Source organism: Hippopotamus amphibius, chromosome 3 (genome assembly GCF_030028045.1).
Source record: "Hippopotamus amphibius kiboko isolate mHipAmp2 chromosome 3, mHipAmp2.hap2, whole genome shotgun sequence".
NCBI lineage: Eukaryota > Metazoa > Chordata > Mammalia > Artiodactyla > Hippopotamidae > Hippopotamus > Hippopotamus amphibius.
Window position 1 is genome coordinate 77,737,595 of NC_080188.1, and position 12,008 is coordinate 77,749,602.

Genomic DNA, 12,008 nt, shown 5'->3' on the forward strand with positions numbered 1-12,008 from the left:
GTTTGGTCCCAATCACACTAAGAGTGTGACAACACTTCCCTAAACATAGCGCATCCAGTGAAAGGGCAATGGGAGACCAGCACACCTGCTCTGCTCCTGTCTCTCTGAGTTTTCTCAGAGCAGCACTGCTCCAGCAGGCCTGCTGAGAGTGCTCCTGACCAATTACTTTGTTAGCATGGCAGTTGTCCCAGCAAACTGGGCATCTCTCCAGGCCAATAACATGGCCTTCTGGAAGCAAGTCAGGGGACTGGAAATAGATCAAAGACCAAGATGGGAGTGGGAAGAGTCCACTAGGGATGTTGTGGTCAGCCTTCAGGATGGCTGGTTAGTGACAATTAGCAGGAACTAGCCTTGAAAAGTCCTTAGCAGTGGGGGCCCTATGGGGTTGACTCCCAGTAATAGAATTCCTTTGTGTGTGTGTGTGATATTGAAAGGAATTACCTAATACGTGGTGGATACATCCCTGAGAGGAAAGTTGAACTACTGCCACTCACAAAATTCATGCAAAAAAATGAAAGGGGGCATCTTCCCCATGACCACGAGAAATGGGTGGAGGATGTGTTGGGGAAGGACTTACCATCAGCAAGACAGGATAAGTGGGCTTCCAAATTCTACTCCTCTCCATGAGATCAAGATGGTAAGGGGGACAATCCCTTACAGTGGTGGATTCCTCCACCAATCTGTTGCTGTATCTGCCTTTCACTACTGCATGCATCAGGGGAGAGGTGAGCCATCCCAGTGTATCTTCACAACACTATCCTGCTCCTGGTTCCTTCCAGCCCCTGGCAAATCACACTGGGATACACCATGTAGAATGTGTCCAAAGAACTGGCTGTCAACAATAAATTCTAGGCCCTGAACTGAGCCAGCCAACCAGGACACTCTTCTTCAGAAGTTCCCAGTCACTTCTGAAGAATTTGGGGTCAATGCTGTAGACCTGGGTTAGCCTTTACTCAATCCCTGCACTAAAATCACAGATGAAAGCCTTTGGAACTGGAAGATGTGCACTTCCCAAGCTGTTCCTACAATGGCCTTCCCCTGCCTGTTCTCAGCGAACACGATTAGCACCTGGGGTTGCCACCCAACATCCACTTCTGATCATCCTCCTGGTCTCCCAGGATGGGAGGTCTGGACTCCAGGCCCATATGGGTTGAAATGGAATGGAATGCTGACAGAGTGAGAGACGCTACTTAGAAGCCACCTCTCTTTGAATTGGGGGAAAAAGGACATAACAAAAAGCTAGACAGAAATCAAGGGTTGCTTCGACCAATACTAATCCTCCAGGCTAGCCCCACCAGAAAACAGACTCGCCTCCTACAAGGCTCCGTGGAAACCAGTCAGTCTCAGTGCTAAGTTCACTAATTTGTTCAAAGGCAAGGAGCAGACACAGATCCTAAATCAATGGAAGGGGGAGAAGGTGAAAGGTGTTGGTACTTGCTCAACTATGAATGCCGACTGATAACGCCGCCACTGCTTTGACTCCCCACCAATAAAGCTGCAGCTGCAAGGCCTGCACCCTAGTTCCCTGACCCAACCACTAAATACTGACCTGGCAAGGGAGGACTGACGTTAAGATTCTGCCATATCATCTTGTTATTGTTGCCTTGGCCCCAGACCACACCTGCTGGGGGATGTCAGTGCTTCCCTAATCATGGCTCTTAAAAATCCTCTCTCTCCCAGGCTCTGACATCTGGCCCTGCTAGACCTCTGTGTGCTCCTCTAGAATGTATGGACACATTTCCCTGTGGCCCCGGGTCTGAGAGCTTTCTGCAGTGCTCCGCAGATGTGGTGTGAATGCTGCTTGTCCATTTGTCCTTCCAAATAGGTGACAATTCTGAAAGAAGATACAGCCACTGATCTGCTACAAGTGTTTGTCAGGCCACAGTTACTCCACGCCTGCTACCCCAGTAGATATTTCAGCTGAGGAATAAGACTGCCAGCCCTTGAGCCCACAGAAGCCAGGCCACACTGCATACTAGAACCCCATCTTCGGTAGCAGTGGGGGCCACAGCTCGTGCTCAACGCTGGCCAGGGGGCTCTGGTCACATGTGTGCTCGTGGGCTGAACATTGGCCCTGACTGCATCCAGGTGCCCAGTCCCTGTGACATGGTTTCTGCTCATGTTCATTTGCTCTCTAGTTCCCCGAGGGTGCTGGAGCCATGCCCTGGACTACAGCCTGCTTTGCTGGGCCCTGACAACCTGCCCTTTGCCATCTGCCGGCTGGTATCCTGCTTTAACCTGAATGGGCACCCCTGGAACCAGGAGGCTGCCACCTGCCCCTGAGCACAGCTGCCGCCTAGCTGTTGCTGCGGTGCCTCCATATGTGGGGCTTGTCTGGACCAATCAGATCAGATATGCGGAAGCTACACTGCCATCACCTCAGGGAGAACCCTATGCTCAGGTGAGCCCTCACTGCACTCTAGCCACATATTTTAAGTAGTCCTAGTTTACCCTCCTCATAAAAATTCTACCCCAGATTACCAAAGCTGCACAGGTAATTTTCACCATTGCTAAGTACATCAAACACTCAAAGCCAATCTCCAGAACTTTCATCAACATCAACTCAGTCATTTTATCCATCAAACAATAAAGGCACGGTTCTTGTAGCCAATGAACTGATTAAGGCCATAGAAAAATAGTTCAGCTCTTTTTAGTTTAGTGGTTACAAAACAAAATAACACAATCTCACTTAAAAATAGGTTTATAGCCAAAACATTCTATGTATTATGGAATTTGGGTGCATTTTATCATGCTATAGGGTGGGGCATCTAATTGTGAGCAAGCCACTCACCCGTGAATGTAATCTCACAGCTCCACCCTGATCACATTTCCCAAACTCATCCTCACTCTCAGCTACAAAAATGGTAGAGTGCCATGGTTCCTAATCATATTAATAACCACTAGTAAGTGCTCTAATATTTGTTGAATGAGTGAATGGATAAATAAATGACTAGATGAATGAATAAATAAGTGAGTAAAGGGAGCAGTGACTAAATTCTCCAAAAGAAATACATTTGCAGATTTTGAAAAATCAGGAGAGGGAAACCAGGAGTTGTTGTTTAATGAGAATTGAGTTCCAGTTTTATAAGATGAAAACGTTCTGGAGCTCAGTTGCAGAATAGTGCAATTATACTTAAAATGACTGAACTGTACACTTACACAGTGGTAAAAATGGTAAATTCTGTTATGCATTTTTTACCGCAATAAATTTTCCAAAAAATATCAAGCCAAATTTTAAAAATCGGAAATAAAATTTATAGACAAATTCAGAATATGTCTATGATAGCTATCTCTCTCTGGGGCCACTCTCCAATTTTCATCAATGTAGCCCTGGCTTCTTTAGCCCTCGTTTTCATATATTATTTCTTATATCTTTTGTGACTTCTTTTTTTGGAGCCAGTAACCGACAGTTCCATTATTTGATTTCTCATAATTGGAGAATTTGATGGTTCTCATAAAAACAAAATAAGACAGAAAACAAATCCTATTCTTTTCAATTGAGGGATGTTCCTATAGTAGAGAACAAAAAAGTGTTAAACTATACTTTAGTGTATAATCTTCAGGAATTTTCATAATTAGCACATCATGAAAGTAAAGCAATTCTTGGTTTGTGTAGAGCAATGTTTGCTGGCACAGGCTCTGAAACCAGCTGAGTTAATTCTACCCCCACCACTAACCAGCTTAATTTCTTTGTGCTACAGTTTCCTCATCTTCAAAATGAAGTTAATAATTTCTAAAAGCTTAAAAAGTATTTACCTCACTTATGAAATGAGTAAAAATTTTAAAAAGCTTTAAGATTTTACTTTGAATTTTACTTGAGCAAGAATTTATTCCATTTTTACAAATTTGAAGAACTAAACTCTACTTTTAACAATAGGCTAAGAGTTTTAACAAGTAACTTCTCAATTACAGTAAGTAATAACTCTTGAGTACATAACTCTATAATCACCTATGATCCCCACATATAACACATTGGTATATGATACATACCAAATATAATTATATTTTACATTGTGTTTTGGATCTTATTTTCTATTTAATGTATCATGAGCATTTTCTCAAGTCAATATAAATTTGAGATTTCCTACACAATTTAGAAAAAAATCCAAAGTTCTCAGCTTGGCCTACAAGCCCCAGTGTGATCCCAAGCCCTCCCTGGTCTGAACTTAGCTCCTCTCCTTCCACCCCTGACCTTCCTCACTGAGTGCCAGACATGTGGGCCTTGCTGGTCCTTGAGCACACTCAGCGTGTACTTTCCTCGGGGCCTTTGCACTTCCTATGTCCTCTCTCTAAAAATCTCTTCCTCCAGATGTTCACAAGCCTCACTCCCTCACTTTATTCATGCCTCACTTTCTAAAAGGTAAAGTATATAAAGTAGCAACCACTGTCTATCCCTTTGCCTTGTTTTATTTTTCATCACAGCACTTACTGGTACTTCATATATTATACAGTTATTAGTGGTTAAGGCCTGTTTTTCCCAGCAGAATGTTAGTGCCATGAGGGCAAAGATTTTGTCTGTCTTGTTAACTGTTCCATCCCCAGGCACTAGGTTCTAAACAAATATTTGTTGAATGAATGAATTTGGCTCTAATTTGTAATTTCCTGACTGCACAGAACTCTGTTGCACAGGTGTTGCTTAATGTGGCTAATCCCTTGTTTTGAGATATCATAAATTGTACTGCCATGGATATGCTTAAGCACATTCTCTTAAATACTTTTGGAGTGTTCCTTCAGGGTTGAATTAGTGCAGCAGCTTCCTAACCATTCCCCCTTTCTCTTCCCACACAGGGCATGCATCACAGCCAGACTTCCATCACACTCCTTTCCTTAGCCTGAAGGTATAGAAGCCCAAACTCTGAATGCTGGCATGTTCCTAGTTTGCCTTTCCATACTCAGTCCCCATCACTGCTCAGAAATATACTTTCCACTTTAACCAGGTCGCTCCTCCTTTCTCTGATTATGCTTTAGTATATGTAGTTCCCTCTTATAGAATATATTCCTATTTCTTTACCTGCCTAAATTCCACCCATCTTCCACGTCCCCCACCAGTCCCCTCTGACTCTATCATGCCTTCCTTGGATCCAGTCTGTATGATCTCTCACTTTGAACTGTACTGTTCTGCTCTTCTCCATAGCTATCACTCAAGAAAGCCCCCCACTATCGGCCACGTTCCAGCACCTATCATGCTATAGATTACAATGTGCAATTTCCTGAAGCACAGAAACCTTTCCCCCTCCCTTCTCAAAGCCCTATGCAGTTCTAGCCACAAGATAATAAGTATTTTCTAATTTAATTCTTTTGCTAAAGTCAAAACTCTTGTGGAAAATGAGTCAGTGTTCTGAAGGAAGAAACAGAATTATTTCTGATCAAATATTTTTATCTTCCCATGTATTTTATTTTCATACTATCTACTTACTATCCTTCCATAGATAACTTTATTTCTTGAATTTCTTTTGCGATCCTTATTAAACCACAATATAAAATATGTTTCTGATTAATTTTTGTTGTTGCAGATTCTGGCTTGTCTTAAGACAACATTATTAACTATGACATTATTTTTAAATGAACATTTCCTTCAGAAATTATTTAAAAATCACAACGGGGTGGTATCTGAGTTATATAGATTATATATATGGGACTTGGGATGCTAGGAAAATCAAGACGTGTGCCTTTCCTTTTTCCCATTTTCATACGTGATAAATCAAGTTAAAATGAACAAAGAGTTCTCTAAGAAAGGAAAAGCATTTCAAAACGGTGCAGCACCCATGCGGCTGAAGGATGTGCACGGAGGGCTTGGGGCAGATGCTTTCTCTCCGTGATGACGCTGCTGGGAACTCCAGGCTGAGCGCACGGCAGAGGTATAGCAATACGGAGGGTGAGTGCAAAGTCACACCACTTTGCTTTTTAATCTCAGTAACACATTGTTATACCCAGCCTGAGGTCTTTTTTTCCACGCCCATGTGCTTTCTGCTTGCCTGGACTTGGGATCCTTCAAAGCCCCCAGGGCAGCCTGGCAAATGGCTACTCACCGTCTTCCTCGAAGAGCAGCCCCATGTGTGCGTGCGCCTCGGCTTCCTTCTTCCCACCGTCAATTTTGATGAGCTGAGCAATCTTAAAACATCGTTCATAGAAGTGGTTCCTTACCCACTTGTCTTCAGAATTATTGAAGTAACAGGCCAGAGCATACAAGTTATTATAGACTTCTTCAAAGTATTCTTCAAAGAGAGAAAAACATCATAAAATGCATTAGAAAGATGTCTCAAGGCACCTCCCTTCAAATGGCAAACCAATATAGTGATATTTATTTTCTGTTTTTCCTTAAAAGCATGATTAACTGTTTAAAAATGGAAATGCAAAGATTAATGTTTTAACTATTTAAATAGTTATATTAATTAAAGGATGTGCACAAGAGAAAAACAACAAAAATCTTATGGAGAGCTTAGACCCTGTAAGAAATTGAAATACTCTTTGGTTGAAACAGGAGACTTTATGTAACACAAAAAAAACAGAACAACATCTACCAGCTATGTGCTCAGTTCTTTTGGAAGAAATGAGTATGTGGTATCAGCAAGACTTTTCCCACTGAGGATTTGAAAAGTATTTAGAGATTCCAGAGAAAGCAATGTTTCTTAACCATGGCAAAAAGATGAATGAAGAAAGCAGATGGAATCTGAAAATAGCAAGGTGTTTTCACTCAGAAGAAAAAGCAAGCATGCAGCTTGCAGGTGTACGAAATGATGATCAGGAGGACCCCATGAGCTCCATACACTTTCTAGCACCATATCTGACAAGTTACTAGCAATGTTAAGAAACTGTGGATTTCTAGGATTGTCTTTTCTATGAGTATCTTTTTCTGCTGAAAATGCATTAATACTAGTCATCCGTCTAACTCAGACATTTACTAGTTCATTAGTCGTCAGTTCATTAACCCTTTTTTCCCTAAAGTGGCATCTGAGCTGTTTGTAATTAATTACAAGTTAATTACAAATTAATTACTAATACACCAAAAAGGTGATTCACATTAATAAACTGTGAATCAGTCTTATAAACTCCACTTAGAAATCACTCATACATTTAAACAAAAATGTCTGTGTTAAATTGTGCCTCACCCTTGTAAATTTCACTCTGTTGGTGGATATGAACAAATTCATTATGTTTCTTTGCATTTGTACTGAAAGCACAGCAGTAAATATGTGGTAGCCTCTGGCTTACCCTTCCAAGGATCTTTTACAGCAATCATGACCTATTGGAATTAACTGATATTAATTGTTCACTACTATCGGAAGAGTCCACCTATATACTCCGGAAAGAATTACAATTATGAAAAGCATTTGTGTATTGCCCACTGGTACTCCTGTGAGATTAAAATCAAAAGGCTCAGAAAAAAATGATATTAGACTGATTACAACAAAAATTAACTTTCGAAAACTGTGCATAAGTCACTTCAATATTTCCAAAGAAACTTCTAAAACCTATGTCATGCCTTTACACATACTGCTTCATAATTCCATAGGAAATGAAGATTTATCTCAAAATAAGTTTTAGACCTAAAAATTAAAGTTAAAAAAAAAAGTTCTCCTTAGCTCCCATTTTTGAAGGAGCTGGGGATTCTGGAGACCGTTCTGCTCTTTCAGGTTATTCACAATAGGCAATAGCTTAGGTGAAAAGTATTTATTTAAAACAAATACTATGAATGACTTCTCCTATGCTTTATATTTCCATTCTGAACCTTCTGCCTAATATGAATAGAGCTCTAAAATCTGTTTTGTAATATTTTATATTCTTTCTCATATTTAGTGATTAGAGAGTTGCTATTTTTTAAAACCTGTAAATAAAACATTTTGTACCTTCCATTTTAAAAGTTATACAAAGAGCTTTTTAAAAAATACATTCAGTCCTGAAATAATTTTTCTGTTTTGCAGTAATTAAACCTTAATAGAGAAACACTTCCAACATTTCATAAACAAAATTTTTGGTTTTGTTTAGAATGAGTTATATAAGCTATTTAGATAACATATTTAAAGACTACTTGTCAGCTAAGCTATTTTTCTATGGAAAAATTGAATGTTTTTCAGAGTATTAAGTTTAAAGGAATATATTCAAGTTTTGAATCTTTGGATACTCCACATATATGGCCTGTAACATGTACATTCTAAGAAACCTTTTCTCCTTGCTTGTAGAGCACGTCCTTGAATTGTCAGCAGGTATATTTATAAGATGAAAATCAACTTTATTGTTGATTTATTATTTAGACCAATATTTGTTATGCTACCTAAAAAGGAGATCTCATGATGAAACAAATTTGGAAAATGTTCCTGCTAATTTCCCTCTTTTAGCGAACCATACATTATACATTAGCATGTTAAAGGTTCTGATAAGTCCTGCAATAAACCAATCTGCTTAATGTATATGTTAATTCACCTGGTTGTTTCTCAAACTTATTGCACCAGACAATTACTTTTGTTTTGCTTTACATAAACTGTATAAACATCCTGTGGGACTCTGCTTCAGTAGAACATACTTTGGGTATCTTAAATAAATGTTATTAGAAAAAAGATTGCTGTTTAACCCTTGACAATAATTTAAAGTCAAGTGTAAATAATGTTTGAATTATCTATTGATTCGGTTACCCATTACCATTATTGCCATCTCTTCCCCAGCCCCATGGGGCACAAGGCCCTAATCATAATGTTACAGATGGTACAGAGATGATTCACAGCAATGGATAATATAAGAAATGCTGTCGAGGACAAAGAAACACTTTAACAAATGGAAAATAATCCAAAAAGAAATGACTGGCATACTTTAAACACTTCTTTGCTATAAAACAGAAAGTGATATTTTGAAAAGTAATTTAAATAACTCTAGGTTCCTGCTTTGCCAAGTCTCAAGAGACAGAACTGACCCGAGATGACTATTGTTAGTGCCATAGCTTTGATTAAATGAACTTCATTGTGACCCCAGAGGGATGGTCTTTCCAATGAGAAGCAATGAGAATACTCAGCGATATGCTGCTTCAAGATAATTGTCTCAGATTCCACAACCATATGGGATGAAAACTTCGAGGCACTATTAATAGATTTCTATATTCTAGATTGTGTGTGTGTATATATATATATGGGTTTAAAATTTAGAATTAATTCAAGTTAATAAGAGTTTATGTGCATATCCCTATACCATTTTCTGGGACAGTCTTAACTCAAATCACAATTTTTCTCCTATGAAGCTCATGTGTTAAGTGTGAAAAAATTACACATATTTTTAAAAAAGAGCATACAAATATTTACAGTCCTTCAACTGAAGTATTTCCAATAACATTTTTTGCAATAATTCTAACTTTCTGTATTTTAACCAGGCAAAAGCCACTGCGTTTTGAAGTTGATAACCCTACAGAAGATTATTCTGAGCAAGAGGTAATTCTGTTGTTGCGTTTAACAAATGCAACCTTAGTTACCATGAATATATGATAGACCACTCGGTAAAGAAAATATTTCATTTATTGTACCATATGTATAAGACATTGGCTATTATAAAGTTTGGACTTTTTGAGAATTGGAGAATCACTTTAATTTATATGTATAGTTACTTTTCTTTAATAAAAGATTATAAATTAAGAGTTTGCTACCTTCAAATAGATTATTTAGCATTTTAGTTTCTTTATAATTACAAAATGCTTTATGACAAGTTTCTCATATTTGTCGCACTTTATGACCAGCTCATATTTACGCTACTAAAATGAATGCTTCTATTTAAAACATTTAGTGAATGTGATTAATTCAACTTAAAAAAATGACTATGAGCAAATTTTATCTTGCTCAATTCTATTTTCAGTATAAATGTCATTTCAGAATTTGGGGCTGACACTAGAATGTAGGTTTTTTCACAATAGCATTTTAAAATTTAAACAGTTAATTTCTTGAGAAATTATGTGTAAATCACATTTTAAAATTCACCAAAGGACTCTAAAGTCAATTCTGCAGTTAAATACTTTTCATTATACAAATCATCAGATAATCACCTCTTGTCTACACACACAAACGCACACACACATTCTAGTTCACTTGCGGTGGTGTTAGGATTTTTGTGTATCTCAGATTCCTAAGTCAGATCACACCATGACAGGAAGTATGTATTGACTCCACCACAGATGCTAACAGACTTCTCCTACCCCCTCTGATGCTGTTTCTATGTCCCTATCAATTTTCCACATTGTAGCAAATTGGGTAACAAAAAGTTGTCTAATATTCTATTTTCCTGCAGAAAGGTCTGAAATGAAATACAGACATCGTCATGTTGGGCCTTGAGCTTCTCTTTTTGAGTCCTATGGTATTTTCACACAAAAAGTCGAACAAAAGGATAATTGAGAACACCAAATTTATATGCCAACTTTTGGGGTTTCCTTTCTTTGATTATATAAAATGACCAATTCTGAGTATGCAACTAAGAATTACTTCTGACAATATTGGTATAATTAGACATTAAAATATTTTCTTCAATACTTGAAGCATATTGACTTTCTGGAAAATTTTAGGACACCAGAAAAAAGGAATATATTAGAGATGATGTGATGGAAAATATAAAATTAACAATTTTATTCAAAACTGTAAATTGCAGGGTTTTCATGTCTCCTCATTATTCACTAATAAAAATTCTCTGATAGAAATCTATAGAACTTATGGATAAAACCTTCCAATTCCATTATATAAATACTGGAAAATAAATATAATTATCAAATTATAGTACTCCTTGAAAGTGTCTCCTCAGTGAAAGTCAATATTCAGATTATATATAAAGAAAAAAACTATGGAAAGATGTATAATTAATGGTACCAAAGATTTGAACACATTGGGAAGCCCTGGAGATGTTATTAGGTGCCATTCATTGTCTTCCCTGGCTTAAAGTGACATCATCAGGATAGCCGTGTACCTGGGCAGACTTGTGATTCAGCATTCTCTATCATTTATTCCATTAAGATGCTTAATTCACTAGGTTGAATTGTTGTAAGGTGTCTTAATGTTTTAAATTCACACACGAAACGATTTGGAACCGTTCCTCAGGCGCTCACTGCTCTGGCTTCTGCAGCGCTGCTTCCCCAAATCCTTCCACTTACCTTTCCTTTCAGCTGCTTCAGCCCTGGTCAGGTAGTAGTAGAAGTGATCCAGCTTGTCAGGCTGCTCTTCCAGGGGTCTCTGCACCCAGAAGAGGGACCTTACTTTCGCAGCCTCCCTCAGGGCATCCCACTTCTCCATCAGAGCAAAGAGCTCAGTAAAGGACTTATGATAACCATCTCGCAGCATGTCCACACAGATGTTCTTCTTGTACGAGTTCCGGTAACTGGGAATAAGAAGCAGAACACGGAATGCGTTATTTTAATCCTTTAAATCTGTACAGCATTTTGATCCTATAATAATTAAAGGTTGAATCATGCTGCCTTTTTTTCCTTAGTGGAGACACTGAAAACAATCTTGACCTCAAACACTTAAAATTGAACAACTTCAGTTTAATGAAAAATGCCAGGAGCTACCTAAATACAGTTATTTTAGTGAAATTACATTATAAATATATCAGTTCCAGAGCTGAACTCCCTTTGATAAGGACAAATAAGCTAGTTGACTGATGTCTTAGTCCATTTGGACTGATATAAAAAAACACATCTGACTGAGTACCTTACAAACAACTGAAATTTATTGCTCCCAGTTCTGCAGGCTGGAAGTCCAAGATCAGGGCTCCAGGAAGGTCACCTTCTGGGGAGGGCCCTCTTCCTGGTCATAGCTGGCACTTCCTAGCCTTGTCCTCACATAGTGTAAGGAGTGAGGAACAATCTGGAGCCTCTTTTATAAGAGCACTAATTCCATTCATGAGCACCCCACCCTCATGACCAAATCACCTTCTAAAAACCCCATTTACCTACCGCTTTGGGGATTAGGATCTCAATATATGAATTTTAGGGAACACAACATTCAGACCACAGCAACTGACAACATCTAAAATTACTTAACACCTTAGCC

At 38.4% G+C, this 12,008-nt stretch overlaps 1 protein-coding gene across 1 annotated transcript in view; it reads right to left on the reverse strand.

Moving 5' to 3' along the window:
- Positions 1 to 12,008, reverse strand: part of TTC29 (tetratricopeptide repeat domain 29) — a 242,620-nt gene that overhangs the window by 192,941 nt on the left and 37,671 nt on the right. Inside the window, exons 5-6 of the mRNA XM_057728186.1 lie at positions 11,111 to 11,334; positions 6,030 to 6,215 (exon numbers count right to left, since the gene is read on the reverse strand). Coding sequence (XP_057584169.1) covers positions 6,030 to 6,215; positions 11,111 to 11,334 — 410 coding nt within the window. The remainder of the gene's footprint in view (positions 1 to 6,029; positions 6,216 to 11,110; positions 11,335 to 12,008) is intronic.